The 21,878-nt window shown below is 37.9% G+C and overlaps 2 protein-coding genes across 2 annotated transcripts; both read left to right on the top strand.

The window, feature by feature from the left end:
- Positions 1 to 825: 825 nt before the first annotated feature.
- LOC133990889 (solute carrier family 22 member 13-like) lies at positions 826 to 7,674 on the top strand. The gene is made up of 10 exons (XM_062429306.1): positions 826 to 1,200; positions 1,293 to 1,396; positions 1,546 to 1,700; positions 2,678 to 2,846; positions 2,938 to 3,058; positions 3,492 to 3,586; positions 3,684 to 3,898; positions 4,749 to 4,857; positions 5,565 to 5,771; positions 6,141 to 7,674. Exons 1-10 carry the CDS (start codon positions 826 to 828, stop codon positions 6,208 to 6,210), a joined length of 1,620 nt encoding a protein of 539 aa, XP_062285290.1. The 3' UTR covers positions 6,211 to 7,674.
- Positions 7,675 to 17,018: 9,344 nt separating this feature from the next.
- Positions 17,019 to 21,409, top strand: LOC133991266 (solute carrier family 22 member 13-like). The gene is given in 7 exon segments (XM_062429788.1): positions 17,019 to 17,390; positions 17,468 to 17,571; positions 17,652 to 17,806; positions 17,972 to 18,143; positions 19,731 to 19,848; positions 21,318 to 21,348; positions 21,351 to 21,409. Coding segments are annotated over 7 exon segments (1,011 nt in total).
- Positions 21,410 to 21,878: the final 469 nt, after the last annotated feature.

Consider the following 21,878-nt stretch of genomic DNA (forward strand, 5'->3'; position numbering starts at 1 on the left):
TTTATCAAATGTGCAGAAAGCTGTAGAGGTTATTATTTTCACATTTTACTACAAAAAATATGTGGTGAAAATTAGAGATTCAAATGAGCTTGTAATCTTATAGTTCATGTTATCAATGGAGGTGTTTGCACAGTTGTTTTCATCCTCATCAGACTGACAAGCTACACTTTGTCAGAGTCAAAACAGGCAGAACTCAAAAAGCTGGTTGCATTTTCCTTTAAGATGATCCTGTTTTCTGCAGACCTGCAGTAAGCATGATAAGATTACTTTGGTGTTACAGCATATAGTAAGACCCTTTAGGTAACTGCTTCACTAATGTTGCAATGAATCTATTATGCAATCAGTTTTACCTTTCATATACTATAAGAATGGTGGTAGAGAAGATTACATAAGGTAGGATATTATAAAAGTAAGTGAAAGATCAACCACACGTCCTGTGAGAGATAAGCAAAAGTTATAGCACACTGTCAATAATAATAATCGGTTAAGTAACACAGTCTTGTTGTACTTGTTGTATTTTGGAAGATTACCACACTGTTTTGGTATGTGCAATTTGAAAGAAAGGTCTTTGAAAGATATCGATCAACGAATGCTGATGTAAATTTAACTCAGACCAAAGCACAGCATGTCATGATGACAAAAGGTACAAGAGTGAAATATCTGGTTAGATAATCATGAGTGGAACTCTTTCTGCAAAACAAAAGAGCCATTTTAATGCTGTCTCATCTGTCCTAAAATATACTGTCTACGGTTTAAACATTAATAGGTAGTGTTTAAAGGTCATCTTCTGGCAGCATCTCTACACTGACAGCTAGCTCCCTCAACATGGCTGAATTTGGAGAGATCCTGCGTAACATCGGAGAATTTGGAAAATTTCAGAAGATCACCCTTTTTGCTCTTTGCTTCCCAAATCTCATTCTGCCTTTTCACTTTGCCAACCTATTTTTCATCCAGTCAGATCCAGAGCGGCACTGTAACACAGACTGGATCCTCAAGGCTGATCCTAACCTGACCACACATGAGCAGTTGAACCTGACTCTGCCTCGGGAGGAGGATGGGACCTTCAGCAGGTGTCGGATGTTTGTGCCTGTGGATTGGGACATCAGTGACATCAGGGAGTATGGACTCAATGAAACCACAGGGTGCCAGAATGGATGGGTGTACGGCAACATGATATATGAGGCCACTGTAGTAACTGATGTAAGTGATTTTTAGACATATGTGATACAAATATTACAACATTTTTTGACAAAATTTGTCTTCACTTACAATTTGGTTTAATTTGTCTAAAGTTTGATCTAGTTTGTGACCAGGCTAATATGGTAGAAGTGGCGCAAGCAGTGTTGATGGCTGGCATTCTTGTTGGGTGTCTCGTATTTGGACCTTTTGCTGAATCGTAAGTGTACTTGAAATTGTAAAGAATATATGAACTCCACTATATTATCTTTTTCAGTTAAATTAATCAAACAAACATTAAAAGAGTGTTATAGTGTGATGTACTTTATGTTGTATGTATTCTGATCAGAGATGTTTTACCTTCTCCAGGTTTGGTCGTAAACGGGCAGCTCAGATGCCAGTCATTGTGATGCTCATATTTACTGTAACAACTGGAATATGTCCAAACTTCCCCTTGTATTTGGTATCCCAGTTTATATTGGGCATTGGCTATGGAGGTTATCGACTTAATGGCGTCATATTAGGTAAAGTATATTGCATTAGATTGTATTTTAACGTAAGAAACATTTGCCAAAGTTAAAAACAAAACAAACAAAAAAACACAAAAAAAACCTTGGTAAATTTTGCTCAAGGCATGTATTTAACTATTTATGATGTAAATTTGCAAGCTGTGGTTTTCATTCATACATGCCAGGACTGGTGGATCATTTAGTAATGAACTTTTATACCTGCAAAAGAGACATTCTTTATGGAGCCCTGAAACTGACAAAATGTAGTAAACTGTTATCAGACAAGTCCAAAAGTTAACTCAATACATCAATACATTTTATTGTAATGGAGTGGTGACTGCAAAGGCCATAACTTATGATTTACATCATTTTCATACTCATCAAACCACTCAGTGACCCCTCGTGCCCTATGGATGGGGACATTGTCATCTTGGGAAATACCACTCCCATCAGGATAGAAATGTTTCATCATAGGATACATTCCCTCTAAGGGGAAAAAGTGGACCCAGACCATGGCAGCAATGTGCTCCCCACAGCATAGCAGAGCCACTGGACCCTGTCACTGTAGGGGTCAAGATTTCAGTCCTGTACCGGTTTTTCCTTTATATTGTCATATGTCTTTGCATTGATAGGTTGGCCAGACTCCAAATGAGCGATAATGTTGTTCCACAACTTCTGGATGTGTAAAAAAGTAACTGTTAGCGAACACGTTTGCTATATCAGCTTAAAAGGTTGTGTCAATGTTTCTGCTGCCCCCCAAGTGGCAAAAAAACTGGTATTGCTGATTAAAAGGGAAAAGCTTTTAACAGTATTTCTTTTTACACTTCATTTAAAAAAAATATTATTATTAATGCTTCAAGTTTTAATTTTTGTCATGTCTGAAAACCTTTCACTACATTTCATCAGTTCCCAGGCGCCATATTTTCTGGCAGGAGCAGGGATGTTATGAGTAATACATTTAGATTTAACTGTTATTGATTTTCTGTTTGTAGCCACTGAATGGATTGGGGTGTCCAAAAGATCATGGGGATCATGTGTGACTCAACTGTTTGGTGCAGTTGGACAGTGCATCCTTGCTGGTTTGATGTACTTCGTCAGAGACTGGAGACTGGCTCAGCTAATCACAGCAGCTCCAATTGCAGTGATTGCTATTTACATATGGTTTGTATGAACTCTTTTTATTGTCCTCTTGTACTTTAATGGGAAATTTCAAGGTATTATTATTACATTTCACTGTTATTGTTTCCATCAGGTTTATTCCAGAGTCGGCCAGGTGGTTATTGGACAGAGGGAGGACAGAAGAGGCTAAACAGCTGCTTGTAAAGGTGGCAGCCATTAACAAACGTACTGTTCCAGACCATCTGCTGGAAAAGGTACAGATACCTTACAATAAATAACCATTTTACCAATGTATCAACATTTATTTGGACTGTTTTACCAGTGATAGCAAATACTTGGTGTGTATTTCTAGAGGGGAAAAACTATAACATAAGAAAACATTGAACATAACTGTTCAACTGCAACTATGTAGTTTGTGTCAGAGTGATGTTGATTTAACTGAATTGGCTGTATATTTGGAAACAGTACAATCCATTGCAAGCATGAACTGTAAAATGCACAAATTATTTAGGAAAAAATGTCAGAACACCTTACTGAAGAGTTAATAATATAACAGACAGAGCTTATCACCTCTCTGACACAGTAAACAAACATTGAGTATTTTTTTCAAGGCTGTTGTATTGGATTATGACTTGCTAACATTAGCAAAGTTAGCATGATGTTGTGTCCAATCCCTGTGCATTACAGATTGTTGTCAAAGAAACTGAGAAAAAGGGAGGCATAATAATTCTTATCCAATCACCTCTGCTTAGGAAGTATTTCTTTACCATAATATTCGCATGGTAAGTTACATTTTACAACATATGTAAATAATACTCCTGTAAACCCATGAATAACTATCTAAATGAGATACTAAAGTAATACCTTCTTTTTCTTCAGGTTCTCACTGAATGTTACCTACTACTGCCTTTCATTCAATGTGGGAAATTTTGGCTTGGACATCTTCCTGACACAGCTCATGTTTGGTCTGACTGAACTACCAGCTCATATACTTTGCATCTGGTTGTTAGAAGCAGTAGGGAGAAAAATATCCCTCATGGCAACACTTCTAAGTGGAGGATTCTTGTGCATCTTAATCCTAGCTTTTCCTCAAGGTAAAACAAATGTCTCACCGAAATGAAATTGTGTTTGTTTTCTCTGCTACAGGATACATATCTGCTCACGTGTCCTATGTTCTTCATTTTAAACCATATTTCCATAAAGCTGTAATGTCACCATTCTATCATGGACAGAGTAGATGGTCACACTGAGCCTGATAGCATCCTGCTACACACCTCAAGACCCACTGAATATGAACAAAACCCCACATTAGCTTCCCTGCTCCTCCTTATAAGTTAGATACAACACATCTTGTCCTGTACCTTAGTTTTGTGATCATTTTGAATATTCACGGAAGAAAAGTGCACTGTTGACATCACTTTGCAGACTTTATTTCAGTCTGTTTAGGTGCTAGTGTGGTCCATTCTCTTCAATATGAATGCTAACAATAGACTGTCTGCCCATGTATTTTAAGTTGTATGCATTGACTATGGGTGGACATAGCAAGGTGTAACCAGTGGAGCCAGTTTGAAGCCCAAAGTTGCTGCATTCAGCACTACCTTTCCATTTGGAGCCAGGACATTCCAGATTAGGAGTGTGAGGTGTTGAAAGCTAGTTTACCCCTAACACCGGGCACTGCACACCCGGGCTAACACTAGCTAACTAACACGACAGTGTTGTTATCAAGTAACATTAAACTTACCAAAGTACTGCCACAATAGTCCAACTCAGTGAGCCCAGGCAGGAAGTGAGCCAACTGTCAATCACAGTTGTCAAACACCAACCACACAGCAGACATCAAATCTACTATATATCTTCAAATCTTATTATTGGCAGCAATAACAGCAATCATTTTCTACAGTCTGTGGTTTTTCCTTCGACTGACATTGTGTTTTTCTTTTTAAGATAATGCTGTTGCTATTACCGTACTGGCAACCTCAGGACGTTTTTTCATTAACTGGGCCGGATCCATATGTAGTGTTTATGTTCAGGAGCTGTTCCCGACATCTTTCCGGTAAGCTGCGTCTCAGTGAAATGAACGATATACTTCACCTCAAGTTACACTAACTATAATGTTAGTTTAGGTCTGAGAAGTCTTAACATTTACAATTACAGGTGAAAAACTGCAAGTCAGTACATAGTAATGTAGTACTTGTTTTTGATTTGTTATGACATCAGCCTGTCTGCTGCTGGTTTGCTTTATGTTCATTTTGTCATCTTAAAGGATAAACTATTCAGTCCAAGGTTAAATATTAGACTTGGTAACCACTTTGAACTGGTTTAGTGTGAGGAGAAGCCAAATGTCATGATATATGGGTCAGACATTCTTTTTTGACCAGATCATACCTGACATCGGCACCAGTGTTATCTGACATGTTCATTTAAATATTAATTTAAATCAATTCTAATCAAGGGCAATTAAATCACTCTTGTTCTGTTGTACTAATTTTGCTGCAACTTATTTAACAAGTGAGAAAGCTTTGTGAGATTTCACTAAATTTAGAAGGATTCATGTTTTCTTATTCAATATTCCATCACTTCATGGAAGCTGAAAGCACTGAATACACATTTGCTTCATAATTGTAACTTTTTAACAGAGATTATACATTTTGAAAGAATGGTCTATTTTCTGACTTCATACAGTGGTTGCTAAGACCATACTTAGAAATAGTTAGAGTTTGCAAACTATGCTCATATGAGTTATATACTTTCTTGTTTCAGACAAACTGCCTCTGGTTTGGGCTCCATTGCGAGCAGAGCTGGTGGGTTGCTGTCTCCACTGCTCAACATGTTGGCCGTGTACCACTGGTCCATACCCATCGTAGTCTTCAGCAGCCTTACACTGATTAGTGGAGGTCTTGGCTTCCTGCTTCCCGAAACCAGGAGAAGAGAGCTCCCTGATTCAACCGATGAGGCCGAGAGCATCAGGTAAGCAAGCTGCAACTCGGGGGCTTCTCCTGATAGCACCTTCATCAAGACCACAACCTTGACCAATCAATACATCCTTATCAGTTAAGTGTATAGTAACAGCTCCTAAAGATGTATTACTTCATGTGTTCAGTGCTCTTTACTAATTTGTGTGCATCATCCATAATCACAGCTTCTTTCTTTAGAAATTGAGTATTTTTATAGGGCTGCCCAACCAGAACTAAATTTGTTTCTGTAGTTTTGGGGTTGATATATAAATGAAATATACTACAATGTACCATTGAACAATTTGTCCAACATTGTGACACACTCACTGTCCCTGTCCAATTTAACTAATGTATACTTTTTTGTATTTCCTTTATCCTACAGAAATAAGAGCACCATGAAGAAACAAAGAGGATCAAAACTCCATCCACACAGCAAATCAACCAAACTGTAGTCTGACTAATCCTATTATTGATTTTTCTGCTCCACTATCAGCAGTGATTCAGGATGGTATTGTAGATTGATCAGTTGGTCTGTGTGCCCACTTTCCAGGAAAAGATACTAAAAAACTACTATCCATATTTGAAATTTGCTGAGAATAATTTGGACACTCCCCGTGAGCTCTCCTCTAGCTTTAGGCTGAAATTTCCACATGCTTAAAATATTTAACATTGTAATTGGAAGACTACCATAAAACTTACTAAGTAAATTCAAATAACCACTTTAGACAATCAGTGAGTTTTATTGTACTACAGCCCTAATACCAAAGCGACAAGATAACTTTCAAGATCTAATGAGTACAGTTGTTAAAATTACTGACTTCATCTGTGTTCTCATGAGGACAAACCCTCCATGACGCTTCTGCCACCCTCAGGAAAATGTTAAGAATAGCAGTCATAATCAGCCTGTTGAGGGTATGCATATGCTGTCACTGTGACTGACAAACAGTAACCAGTATCATTATTATTGCCATTGTGTATTCACATGGGAAGAGAGCATGTTAAACACAGCAAATAGTTGAAACACCCTGTTGCATGCTGTCTCACTGTCACATTAGCATGACTCATATGGTCACTTGAATAGAGCAGAGCCATTGTTAATTTTATTAGTAAAACCAGTTCTTCTATACTTCTATATATGTTGTTTTTGTTTGTCCAATGACAAGCAATCAGTAATCAAAATGTTTAATTTGTTTAAACAATTGATTAATTGACTAATCTTGTACTGATTGTATTGCTTCCACAGTCATTATGCAGTGGCGCTCTTGGCTGACGTACATTCAACCTGTGCACTGTTTGTTTTTGTTTTTTTAAATAACATTTTATTGGTGAGAAATGGCCTGGACATCTCACATGAATGACCTCCTCATTTTCTTATTTACACCATGTAATGTACTGACATAGAACAGTTTTTATTGTTTCACTCTAAGTAGTTATGTTATGTCATGCTTATTTTTTTGTTTTACCTTGAACTAACACAGTAGTGTGATACATAAATTATGAACTGTTAATAGTTATCTGAGATCAACTTTCAACTGAAATATGATCTAGTTCTCAATAAATAGATGACAGACATGGACATTGTCTCTTGAAAAACATACTGTGTTTGATTATTAAAAAACAAACCAAATGCTGTTACCTCCATTGTGTAGGGCTGGTAGCAGAAGCAAATTAAACAGAAAGTATCATTTCAAATGTGCTTGTGATGATGGTGATATTTACTTTTTAAATGATTATTGCATGACAGGCACAAGGTAAAGCTAAAAGATGACATGGATACAATGAAAACCTGGAATGGATCCCCTCCCAACAGTTTGTGGCCAGCATTATTTGAAATGTATGTTTCATACACACAGCGTATATTGTTCTTTGATGTCTTTGTGTATTAAGCTGCTGGACCCTAAATTTCCCCAAGGGGATCAATAAAGTTTACATCCATCTATCTATCTATCTAACATTATTGCTCTCATGGCATTTTCATTATGTTACAAAGTCATTTACAGTATATGAGCATATTATATAGGGCAGACAATTTATAAAGCAGAACGTGAAACTTAAATTGTTTGCATTATTGTTTATCCACAAAAATCTATGTGTAGATTGTCAGTTGGATCAGTCATATTAGAAACCCTTTTACGTTACCCTTCAAGGAGTTATTTCACCTACATTAACATAAAAATGATTGCTTTTCAGCTAGAGCTTTAATTTCAATATACCATTTAACAACTTGGCAGCAGCATTAATTAACATTTCTCAGCAGAATGTCCTTGCATGCTAGAAATCACATTGTCCAGCAGCCTTACACTGGTCGGAGGTTTGGTTTCCTGCTTTCTGAGACGAACAGAAAAGAGCTTCCTGACTTATTGATGAGAGTGAGAATAACAGGTACCTATGGCCAATATGTTCATCATTATACATGTGTCATTAGACAAGGTTATATCTCTTAGATTTCCGTATTTCTTGCAAATATCTCTGATCTGTCCTTTGTCTCTCAGAAACGGGACCTCCACAAATCCAAGTTGTAGACATGTTTCTGAGATGTGATCAAATGCAAGACAACAACACAATGATAGACCAAAATTGGCTGTAGAAATTCAGAATATAGAGTAGAGTACACACAATTTTTATCATGTGCTTTTTACCTTCTTATGTTGCTGAAGTGGCCATGATGTTGTCAATAATAAACAATATGGTTTTTAGACTTGTTTTTTAGAGCATTGTATTCTGAGTATGGCACGATGAGCAAGTAGGCTACTTTTCAACTTTACCAAGTGAACAATTTCTCCTTTATAGTACCAATATACATGAATACAATTTTTCCAGGAATGTGCAGTTACACACCAGAAAATTATTTGGAAGATTTCCAGGAGATTAAAGAAAGAGTTTGACATTTATAGAGAAATACACTGATTCAGTGAATATCAAGCTACTGTACAGCCACAAATCAGTTTGGCGCAAAGACTGTGAGTGTGAGAGAGTGTTATTGATTGTCTCATCTCACTCTCGACAAGACAACAAACAAGTGTATTGCTCACATTTTTTAACTCTTGCTGTAAGGGAACTGTAAAATAACGGGTTACCGAGGACCCAGGTCTGAACTACAGTACAGTTACCAAAATGCTACCTGGCATTTACAATGTTTTATGAGCCAAAACCTCAATGTGTCAGTAAAAAAAAGTCTCAATTACAGAAGGAAATTTCAAATGTGTAATGGATAAAGTTTTAATTTCATAACAGATATTAGTCAGTACATTCATGAGAAAGAATTTATTTTTAAATCATCATATTTACAAATGTATTTAAATACAGAAATTTCATTTGCAAATTACAGCTAGTCTTACTCTTATCTTTTTATTTATTACCTATTTGTGCAAAATCTCTTTAAAATATGCAGTTATTTAACAAGTTACACTGACTGCTTGTTCTGTTAACTTTGAAAGAAAATCATGTTTGTGTCATAAAATACATTGATTTTGCAGCTTGTATGTAAAGTCACATCTTAACTGCAAACATTTGTTGAGTTTGATCCTTTTCAGTTTTCTAAATTTAATGGTAAATCAAAGCATTAGCTGTGTTTTTGTTTACTCATTTACTCATGGACGTCTTTCTCTATTGTTTTGTACAGTCCAATATTGTGTATTAAGTCATGAAAACACAGTGCTGCTTTCACCCAAGCAAATCATCCATCCAGCTACTGTCTGTGACAGTATTTTCTGCTGCCTGCTGAGTATTGTTGTCTCCAGACACTAATAGATTGCCTACAAAGGGATTTGCGTCACTTGGCTCGGACAGTGGCAGCAATTTTGGTTCTGATGCAAAGATATCCGCAGCAAAAAGATCTACTTGAGCTGAAGGAGCAGCAGTAGAAATTGTATCTGAACCAAGCAAATCATTCACTGAATTAGGAGTGGCTGGAGTGCACGGCATCCCTGTAAAGGCATCTGCACTGTTTGAGATTTCGCTGAACCCAAAGATATCATCGGGAAAGACGGACATCTGGTTTGTGGAAGCATCAGCTCCTCCTTGATCAGACATGCTAACAACAGGTGTCTGAGTGAACAGATTGTCATTTGAGCTGAATATATCAAAATCAGTGTCCTGCTCTTTTGGCTGGCTATTTGCACTGAATGGACTTGGGGTTTGAATCTCATCTTGGTTGACAAGTGCTGAGTCGGGGTCAATCAGCTGATCTGCCATACCAAGCATCCCTTCATTTTTGACTGATTCAGGTTGCGAGTCAAGCAGGCTAAGACCTACAGCAGAGGCATCAGCAGGCAAAGCTGTGTCACTAACAGTGGCTGAAAATGCTAAATCACCCACAAAAATCTCCTGAGAATCGGTTGGACCAAAAGGATCAGAGGAATCTTGTGGAGGTTCTTGGCTGAAATCGAAAAGTGCTCCATTGTTAAGGTTTCTTCCTCCTAGGTCATTTGCATCAAGCAATTCATGTGACTTTTGAATGCATTCATCTGTATCTATTTCAACAGAGACATAACTGATGCTGTCTACTAAAATACTATCATTAAATGGGTCGCTCAAACTTGCATCAACACTTTTCTCAGCTATTAACTGACTAACAGACTCCTCAGACACTTGGTTCTCTGACTGCATGGCAGAAGGAAGATCTTTGGAGTCAGCTAGTCCAGGATCGGTGACAGACGGGCCTATAGTCTTCCTACTCTGATCATCAGTTGGATTTATATCATTTTGCGTTGGAGCCATCAGGTCATCACCTGTTTCATTAATTGATGTGTGGTGCAGATTCAGATGAACCTGAGGATGTGATTATAGTCTCATTTTTGTTACTTTCCAATGTATTGGGTTCAGAAGAGTTTAACTTGTCCTTCATATGGTCCCACGCTTCTTGTTCCAGAGGTGGGACTTCAGGCATGTCATCTTCCTTTTGCTTCTCTTTTGTAAAGGCTTCCTTTGCCTCCTCTGTGCTCTTGTCACCACCATGTATTTTGTCATTTCTTTCAACATGTGCTGTTGATTGCATGGTGTCCTCAGTCTTCTCTGGGGATGACTGAAACAGTCTTCCTATGAGTCCACCACTAGGTTTTACTTCAGATTCTTTGGTATCTTTTGGTTCAGCCTTGTTTGTTTTTTCATTTCCACTCGATGTGAAGAGCTTTGACAAAGGAATCTTTCCTTTGAAACAGGATCCCAGTCTAGCCTTTGGCTTGTCAACCTGTTTTACAAAACCTTTGAAAGAATTCGTTCTTGCAACAACCTTCTTCTGACTGTCATCATTTTCTTGCTCATTTGTTGAGTTGGGCTTTTCAAACTTATTTTCATTGTTTTCAAGATTGGCTTCCTCTTTAGTCATTTGTTTTGCAGGACTGTCTTGATCCTTTCATTTTCTGAGTTTATTGGAATGACATCCAGTTTCTTAGACAGCTCTTGGTGTGTCACAACTTCTTGAGTTGAATTTTCATTTTTCATTTCGGTAAAACTTTGGGTATCAAGTGATTCCTCAACCTTCTCTACAACTCCTTTTAGATCTGTAAAACTATCTTCATCACCGGTTTGTGGGATCTCTTGACTACTCTCAGTATTAACACTGTTCTCTGTGTTCAATGTAATGGCTGTTTCTCCGTGGCATTTATGTTCAAGGGGTTCAAGGTTCACCTTACTTGTGTGCTGTTCTTTGCTGATCTCAGATGACAAATGATCAATGTCATTTTTTTCATCTTTGAACTCTTTTGATTCATCAACTTGGTTAAGTTCAGTTTGGTCTGAAAACTTTTTACCAAGCTCCTCAAGTTTGGTTTTTGGGGTCAGTTGAGAGGTCTTGTCATACGGAGCAACATCAACATCAGGAGCAAATCGTACAGACTTCCTACCTTTATTTGAAAAAGAATCCCGTCTGTTGATTGTTGGATTGTTACTTGTTTTTATGGCAGGTGCCACATTAATCTGCTCTGTTTTTTGGCTTGTGACAGTGTTACCCTTTTCTGAGAGGGGGGAAGAAAAATGAGACACTCTGTGAGAGATGCTGCCTTGGAAATGTCCACCTTTGATTGGATCACTCCTTGGTTTTGGTTCCTCTGAGTTCAATTTCTGAACTACTTTATAACCTGTTGTCATATATTGTTCCTTAACCCCTGAATTGAAGGTGTTTGATGGTGTTTTCACTTTATTTTTCATTTCCTCTCTGTGACTGATATTTAACTGGGGTTTGGTAATTTTTCTGATGCTCTGAGGAGCTCATACTAATTGTAGCTGCTTTGCCAAAATCAGGTATCTTATTTTTTGGAGCAGGTGTGTATGTCTGCTGTGTCGGATTAACCCCTGTACTCTTCTTCTCTGGTGGCCAACTCATTTTCAGTTTGCCCCTAACATCAGCACTACTGTTGTGTCCCATCTCTCTTGCAGATGACTTTGTAACAAACACACCAACAGATGACTCGCTGGAGCCACCAGAAGTGTTTACAGATGAAGCCACTTGAAAGTTCCCATTCAAGCTGAAAGCCAGCTGAATGGCAGCCGACTCCCAGCCGACTGCCAGCCGACTCAGCAACCCCCTCCTTCTCCTGGGCGTGTCTATCTTTTCCTGTAAACCCACCTATTCATTGTAATATAGGGTATGACAAGGAGATGGCGCTTCTGTCACAGAATAGCCCACATGTTCTATGAATTTTAACTGGTCATCCGAACCAGTAAACTTAACTTACTACCTAACCTAACCTACTGATATGCACGCACCACAACTTAGAAACAAATATTTTAAATTTCAAGGAAGACCATTACTGAGCAAACAATTTGCAGACACAGATACATGACTATCTTGAATAAAAAATGCGGAGTGTCTATTTGCACCCTAGACGTATAACAACGTGAAAACATGGCGGACATTCATTTTCCACACCAACAGAAAAGGGCGAATTTAGAAATGTTTCATATCTTATGTTTGTTCTAAAGACATTTCTGGCGGGAAAGTTGTCATATATTGTTCCTTAACCCCTGAATTGAAGGTGTTTGATGGTGTTTTCACTTTATTTTTCATTTCCTCTCTGTGACTGATCTTTAACTGGGGTTTGGTAATTTTCTGATGCTCTGAGGAGCTCATACTAATTGTAGCTGCTTTGCCAAAATCAGGTATCTTATTTTTTGGAGCAGGTGTGTATGTCTGCTGTGTCGGATTAACCCCTGTACTCTTCTTCTCTGGTGGCCAACTCATTTTCAGTTTGCCCCTAACATCAGCACTACTGTCGTGTCCCATCTCTCTTGCAGATGACTTTGTAACAAACACACCAACAGATGACTCGCTGGAGCCACCAGAAGTGTTTATGTTGCTTTTTGTTATTCTGGGTGTGCCCATGGCTTCTGGCTCATCTATTGCTTTACTTTTCTGAAGCCAACGGTCTTTATGTTGCTGGTGCCCAAATCCCTCATCATAATTTCCTTTTCTTTTAAAAAGCTGTTGGTAGTGAGAAATGCAGTAGAACTCTCCATAAAGAGATGAATAGTTGTGAATGCTGCAATAAAACAAAGCAAAGTCTTTTATGATATAAACAACATTTTAAATCAAATATTGTGTAATTTGTTGAATAATTTGTTATTTGTACAAGATAAGTTTCTTTGAATGATTTCAGTGCATCGGACATAGTAAATAATCATGACTTCATTCTAAAACTTATTTCTAAATTCGCCCTAACAATGATTTCATTCAAACAATTTTCATTCTCATCAATTATAGTGTGGTATATAGGGTGCAATTTTTTCCTTTGCAATGGTTGATTTGAATCAGTCTTATTAAGCTGTCAAAATATCTCACCTGAGCTTCTTCTTACAGTTTTAACAGCAGATACAGTTGTTGTGCAGGATAAGTTTGCCACCATTTTTTCCATTGGATACACAGGTGTCAAACAGGCAGAACACATTTCCTTGGCAGGTGACAGGAACTATGATGATGAAAGCAAATATTAAATACATTTAAGGTACCTGGGATTTTACAGTATGTTTGACACAGCTTGACATAGCAACAGTTTGATTCGACAAGACCTATCTGCCATCTTTGTATTTCTCCAACCATATGTGTGTATTTTAATAATTTAAGCCTTTAGTTTTTTGCAATACAATATTTGATATACATACTAATATCAGCAATAAAATGCTTTAAATATCACTTCTGAGACATTACAGCAACTAAATTTTCACTGCTATCTTTACCATCATACTGTGTGCCTTATTAGAATTCTTTGAGTCTGATTGGCTGGCAGATGTCGATGAACTTTTAGAAAGATGTGGATTAACTTTTAGAAACCATACAATATAACCATACACCTATGATGTCAGCATTTGCACCTGTAGGCTGTTAATAGTGAGACTTTGGTTTCCAGTAAAAACCAGGCAAATGTTATTATAAATGTACTTGATATATGCATGAATCTCGACATTCAAATTAATGTGAGTAGAAAAGAAAGGATTTTTCAAATAATGTTAGCTACATTGAAGCTGGGAAACAAGAGAGGATGTGACCAAAAGTACAACGAAAATAAAGAAATGTGGAAATGTTTGAGGCATGTGTGTTATTCCATTTCAGTCTCCAGTTAAAATCGTGGGCCGTACAACTTTTCGGGTACCCCATCTTTTGGGAAGCCCACTTCTGTGATCCAGAACATCTTAAACCTAGCTTAGAGCAAAGACTGGGGAAACAATCAGCTTAGTTCCTGCTAAGGTTCCTTCAAGTTACTCAAAAGCTTATGTATTATGTAATTTGCCCATTCATTGTCTAAAAGTAGAAATGCAGACATTGCAGTGGTTTTTTAGGAGTAATTTACCTGCACATTTCCTGAATCCTGACCAACAGCTTAGCCCGGTGACTGCTTGCTGTACCTCAGAATCCCTGTTCTGTTTTGATTTATGTTTGACTGGTGAGTGCTGGGCTGGTGGCTAGCTTGCTCACTAAAAAAAACTAAGACATTGTTTTTTCTTTTTTGACAAAGAGTAATTGTTTTACCATCCTTCCTTAGGTCTTTGAGCTAAGCTAGGCTAAACACATCCTGAATCAATCACTGTAGTGCTCAGAATGCATTGACATTTATATTGATGACATCTAAGATGTGATTTAAGGTTTTGAATCTAGGCTAAATTACAGGTAACATCAATGGTAAAATTCCTTTTATGTTTTACAAACTGTGAAATAATTGTGAGGAACAAGACTTTGAGAATAGAAACCATTTCTTTTAAGCTCATTTATAACTCATTAAATAGTCCTGACAAGCCTGCGATGTCAGCCTCAGATTTCAGATTGGAGACAGAGTACAGAGCTTTTTTAATTGCCTCTTCAATATCAAGACTCAAACGCAGTCTCAACCGAGGATATGCTTTCTAGATCATCATCCTGTGTCTCTACTTCAACTTTCTTTTCCTCCGTTTTACTTTGCTTTGCATTTCTACTTGGTGTAGCTATCCAAGCAGGGACATTCTCATATAATGTCTTCAAGGAGCTTACATCTACATCACTGGTTTCTCCCTCCATCTCTTGCACCTGAGACAGGATTCCCTTAAGTTCCTCTCGTTTCCTTAAATTTTCAAAGATTTCCATGGCTGCCTTCACATTTCCTTTCATGATCTCCTCTTTGTGGACAGAGAGCCTCTGTCGTCGCTCATCCTCTGTCTCCTTTACTTTCTTCTCTCTTAAAACAACTTTATCCTCATATTTTTGTTGCTTTCCATTGTTTCCATTGAGGTCATTTTGCCGTACATGGCATGCTTCAACTGTATTGTTGGTCTCTGACATTTGCTCATCAATCTTGCTGTGTTGTTTTTCGGTTTTGTCAGTCTGTTTTTTGTCTCCAGTGTTATCATTTGTTACTTTTAACCTTCTTGGACAACAAAGGAACTATTTTATCCAGAGGCTCACTGTCCTTTCTTTTAAAGGGCAGCTTGTAAGCTCATGTTTATTTCATATTTAGGGTCTTCTGCATAATTCTTCATACACATCTGTATCTCCTAAGCTGCATTGATTTTCTGTATTACATTTCTCTCCATTTCCAATTCAGTATTGTTTGATGTCATTACTTGGCTGTTTGATTTGTTTCCTGTAGGTGGTGCTGTGTTCTTTTTCTTAATTTCATGAGGCTTTGAGGCTAGTGTTAGACATTCATTTGTTTGATTTGAGTCTTGCACAGCTTCACTGGAACATTTTTGGTGATATGTTGTATGAGGTGAGGTGTCTTTATTGATTTTGCCATGTGTTGTGTTTTCTTGTAGTTTAACTGTAGGAAACTGATTGCTTTGTTTTGCATTTGGAGGAATCGCTGCACTTTTTTTCTCATTTGGTTACAATCTAAATTATCACCACTAGATGGCACTAAATCCCACCCACTGCACCCTTTAATACCATTTTCCACATTTGTTTTCTTTTGCAGGTCAACCATTACAACCAGGTCAACCAAGGTTTATATGTGGCCCTGAAATGACATTTGGTTACTGACTTAATAATAATCATAATAATAATAATAATACATTTTATTTAAGACGCCTTTCAGGGCACTCAAGGTCGCCTTACAATACACATAAACAACAATTAAAAGAGCAAAAAGGGACACATGTAAGTGCAATAAAAACAAATAAAATCAGAAAACTGCAGGGTGGATGACAAATTAAAGTGAGTATGAAAGTTTGAAGAGGTGGGTTTTTAGACAGGATTTGAAGATGGATAGAGAGTGAATGTTCCTGATGTCGGGGGGGAGGGAGTTCCAGAGGCGGGGGGCAGAGCAGCTGAAGGCTCTGGACCCCATGGTGGACAGACGGGCAGAGGGAACAGTGAGGCTGATGGAGGAGGCTGATCTGAGTGCCAGGGAGGAAGTGTTGATGTGGAGGAAGTCTGAGAGGTATGGGGGGGCGAGGTTGTGGATGGCCTTCAAAGTGTGAAGCAGGATTTTGAAGTCTATGCGAAATTTGACAGGAAGCCAGTGAAGTTGTTGAAGAATAGGAGTGATATGATGTATGGATGGAGTTCTGGAGACAATACGAGCAGCTGAATTCTGGACCAGTTGGAGCTTACGGAGGGACTTGTGGGGGAGACCGAAGAGGAGGGAGTTGCAATAGTCTAGGCGGGATGTAACTAGAGTGTGGACCAGGATGGCAGCGCTGCTGGAAGTGAGGGACGGACGGAGGCGGTTGATATTGCGAAGATGGAAGTAGGCTGACCTGGTAACATTATTAATGTTAAACATTTATATACTCTATCACTTGAAGCTTAATAAATCAGTCTGTCTGAGTGTTTGTTTCACACACGAGCTGTGTGGAAATGGATTTTGGAACGATTTTGAGGACTATCGGAGACTTCGGATTGTTCCAGAAGCTTCTCCTCATTGAGTTAACTGTTCCACATTTTTTACTGCCTGTTTTTTTCTGTAGTTTTCTTTTTATCCAGTCATATCCTGAGCGGCACTGTAACACAAACTGGGTCCTCAAGGTTGATCCTAACCTAACCTCACATGAGCAGCTGAACCTGACTCTGCCTCGGGAGGAGGATGGGACCTTCAGCAGGTGTCGGATGTTTGTGCCTGTTGTTTGGAACATCAGTGACATCAGGAAATATGGACTCAATGAGACCACAGGGTGCCAGAACGGATGGGTGTATGGCAACACCATGTATGAGTCCACCATAGTCACTGATGTAGGTTAAGTATAATGTATGATTTCTTTCTTCTTTCTTTGACATCCTGACTAATCTTGTGAGTTCTTATTTTGCAGTTTGATCTCGTCTGTGACAAGTCAAACATGGCTGGAGTTGCACAGACAGCTTTCATGACTTTTTTACTTGCTGGCTCAGTCTTCTTTGGACCTACAGCTGAATCGTGAGTGTAAAATGTGAAATATTGGGTACTATAAACTTTTAAAGCCTTCATCTGACTGTCACCTACTCTCTAAACTTTAGGTTCGGCCGCAAGAGAACCACTCAGATACCAGCTGTCCTCCCCCTAATATTCACTATAGTTGCTGGTGTGTCTCAAAATTTCTATGTGTACATAGTGTCACAGTTCATAGTTGGATCTGCGCTTGCTGGATATAGGATGAATTCCGTTGTATTTGGTATGATTCCTATCTACATTTACTTTATTTGATCTTTAAGGGCATTACCACAAGCAATGATTGTCCTGTTCATAACCTGCATTTATCTGTATGCTCTATTGAAAGAAAGACACAACTTTTTGTGTTCTTGTTCTGCAGTAATTTTGGTATTTAAAATTCTCTTAGCTACTGAATGGATTGGGGTCACTAAAAGGTCCTTTGCCACTTGCATGGGCCAGATGGTTGGAGGTCTTGGACAGACTGCCATGGCTGGTCTGGTATATCTTATTCGTGACTGGAGAATAGCACAGTTTGTCATGGCAGGATTACAGGCGGTTGTATGCATATACATATGGTATGTAATGTAAATGAAACTGCCTTTCTTTGCATGATAAAGTATTGACAATTAGGGCTATAATAAGGTATCAACCGAAATAAATTGATAACAAGTTGTTTCTAAATGTCTCCCACACGATAACTGCAATCGATCTTTTTTGTACCCAGAGATAGAAAATATGACTATTTGTATGGACATGCTCACAGCCAATCAACACAACCATTCTTCAATTTAATGCAACCTGTGATTGGCCCAATGCCACAGTAGCTACAACCCATCTGTGGTGGTGAAGTCGCGATTTAATGCTTCTATTCACCTGATGGGTATCCAATGAAGTACCCAATTGTTATCAGTATCACTTTAAGGGTAAGGGAGAACGGGGTTGGTTGTCACACGGATTGGTTGTCACATTCATCAGATCTCGGGCCCTAGAGGGCGCTGTTAAAAAGTTTTGGTACTGAACATTTCAGAATTTAGGTGAGATGTTACTTCAGAGGTCATTTCTGGAGTAAACTGACATTGAGGTGAGAGGACGTTTAGTGTTTTTCATGTGAAAATGTAAATATCCAACTCTTCATTGTTTCTCTTCTGGGCTTTTACAAAATGAGTTTATAATAAAACAATTATTACCATTAAAAAGTATGAAGATAGAGCGATAGTTAGGTAGGTTTTTTTCTTAGGTACGCCAAAACATGTGGTTGGTAGCTTTACTGGTAGCAAAAAATACCAGTTTGGGATGCTTGTCACATTCTCTTCGGGGTTGGTTGTCACATGTTGGTATATACATATAAAGTGTGATATATCTAGTTCTTTCTTTCTTTTAAGATAACAAAATGACCCGGAACTTTGTCAGGAAGACATACAAGGGTCGGACTCCTCCAGATGTAAAGCTCAGAGCAGTCAGAGAGGTGAAAATGAACAATATTGTCATATAAGGAAAAAAAAGGCACTTAACAGAATGATTATTTCTGTTTATGTTCTCTTGGTGCAGGGGATGTATTCGGTTGTTGTATTTTAATTAAACTAAACATTTTAAATTTTTTTTAAGACTGTATACATTTTTTATTTTCCCCCATTAAAACAACACAGGGACAACCAACCCCATAGTGTGTGACAACCATCCCCATCGTGGGGTTGGTTGTCACAAGTGCACAAGACATATTTGACGGCCCATATATTTTGAACAGAATCAGCTGAAGGAGAGTAAGACCACTCTATTGCTACCTGACACTTTAGGCTTTCATTACAAATTAAAAGGGAATTTATTCAGTTTATGGTTTATGAGGAACTCAAAGGAAAGTAAGAAGTGTGACTACCAACCCTGTTCTCCCCTACTTGGATTGGTAATGGTATCATATTTCTTTTAATGACACCCAGCCCTATTAACAATTTTGTGTTATTAACACACTTTGTGGCTATACCTTTCCAACCAAATCCAGTTTAGTGGTGTATAGCTATCGTGTTACCTCACATAACAAGAAACCCACCTACCCGCTGGTTTTTGCTTACAGTGTGTTCTCCACTTAATCCTTGGTGGTAGCTCAGTTTCTAATTAAAACTAGGACACACTGACAGTTTGTGGGTTACTGCGACATTTGGATTGTGATTCATCCCTGAATCTGCGAGGTGGTTGCTGGGGCAAGGAAGAATAGAAGAAGCAAACAAGTTGATACGTAAAGTCGCAGCAATCAATAAACAGAAAATCCAAGAGAATATGCTTAACAAGGTAAATCGGATTCAATTTAATTTGATTATATCATATGAGACTTTCATTATCATGCTTATACTTTTCCAATTCATGCTGAAAACTGTGAAAGAGTGTTAAAACTGCAAGTGCAAAAATGTACACATGAAGTAAGAGTTGCTGTAATATAGGCCACCCTTGTTTTATGCCTCTACCTTTTTGAGATGACGTTGATCTTGTGTTAATAGTCATCACCACTGATATAAATTGCTTTTTTATTATTATCATGATCCTGTTTTGAAAGCAGGACCCGACTCCAAGTGTATTCAAAGCATAGAAGAGGTAACTCTTGATCATTGGCTTTCTCAGCATCTAAAGTCAGTGCTGCTACTGAGGTGATGTGGCCTTAACGTCACCATATAATATGTAAACTATTTGAGATTATATGAGGTTTTACAAATCAATTCTGGTCCTGCTGGTAAGTGTTTTATTGAGTTGACTGTTTATGATTCAAGAGAAATTCTGATATTGACCTTAATCTTTTAGCTCTTATCTGTACTTTTTTAGAGTTTCCTGTTTCATTCATAGAATAGTTCCTTACTACATAGGGGTGTGACGATACACTCAGCTCACGAGACGATACACAACATTGGGTTCATGAGAACGAGACGAGATTCGATTTTAACACTATTTTTAAGAAAACTTCAATGACTAAATATATGACTAGAATAATAGTCCTTTATTTAACTGAAAGTCACAAAATGCAAAACAATGTAAGTCCATTTTGGAATGTATGAATCATCATATGCAAGCACTGTAAAAGGTTAGATAGATATTTTATAGGTAGATAATTTTGGTATTTATGGAAATAACAACCATAAATACCAAAATGATATACAATCACAAATACCTAAAATGAAGTATGAAGAATAGATACAATTCTAGTATATAAATATAGATTAAATAAAGAATCAAATTATAACATATTGCCAATTTAAAAAACACAGAAATTAAAGTAAATTACACAAATCCCATGTCACACAAATACAACAACAACATACTTATAAATTAGGTTTTAATTTGGTAGTGTGACTGATTTTACTTTTTGCATCATTAGGCTACCATAGCCGTGCTAGATTTCCCAGCTCCTTCTCCATCATGCTTTCAGTGTAGAGACCTGAGGTCAACCTACCCCTGCACCTCTCCCCATTTCCTACTGCTGACTGTGAGATCTTCTCAGCAGGTAGAAGCTGCCACTCTAACAGGTTTAATGATCCACACGGTTACATTATAAAAAAAACAGAAAACCGGTCGTCTTTTTGTTGTTGTTGTTTATTTGGCGTGGCGCCCCCTGAATACTGCTTCGCGACACAGCATTCACCTTGGCGAGACATATTTTGTCACATTTTAATCTCACGTCACATCCCTATTACCACAGTATTAATTGAAAAATCTCTGCCAGCAGCTATATTTGGGTAATTGTTTTCCCCTGTGTAACATTTCACCTTCAGGTAACTGAGGAAAGTTCTGTCCAGAGTGGGGGAAGTTTTTTTCCTCAGTAGTCCTGATGAAATATTTATTCATCCTATGTTTTGCCTGGTAAGTTAAGCACATTTTCAAATTCAACTAAACTGTAGTTAGAATTGTATTTCTTTTTATTTTCTTTTTTACAGATGTTTTTGTTGTGTGTTACAGTACAATATCTGTACATTCCTGAGTAGAATATTTTTAGCTTGTCTTGTACCTTATATTGTTGTGTTTTACGTTGTTATATTGCTGTGTCATCCAGTGTGTCTGACTGAGTTGTCTCTTTGTATTGCTGTAATTACCACTGTCAGAACAACAGAATAAAACACTGAGACAGATTGATTTCCTGCAATAAACCTCTTGAATTGATAAGCCCTGCCAGTGATGTAGTCTCGTCAGGCCGGCACGCCTTCGTTGACCTGAGATGATGAAACACCCAGGTGAGTGTAGAACCATTATCCAGAGCTAAACAAAATCCAGCATCTAATAACAATAACTGCTCCTAAGAAGGAATGAGACACAATATACATAGCAATCAGCTTGAT

The sequence above is a fragment of the Scomber scombrus genome, chromosome 11, assembly GCF_963691925.1.
Source record: "Scomber scombrus chromosome 11, fScoSco1.1, whole genome shotgun sequence".
Taxonomy (NCBI): Eukaryota; Metazoa; Chordata; class Actinopteri; order Scombriformes; family Scombridae; genus Scomber; species Scomber scombrus.

Coding starts and splice junctions, on each gene's coding strand:
- LOC133990889 (XM_062429306.1), top strand. CDS start 826: ATGGCTGAATTTGGAGAGATCCTGCGTAACATCGGAGAATTTGGAAAA. Junction 3,587..3,683: donor TTTACCATAATATTCGCATG/GTAAGTTACATT, acceptor CTTTTTCTTCAG/GTTCTCACTGAATGTTACCT. Junction 3,899..4,748: donor AATCCTAGCTTTTCCTCAAG/GTAAAACAAATG, acceptor TTTCTTTTTAAG/ATAATGCTGTTGCTATTACC.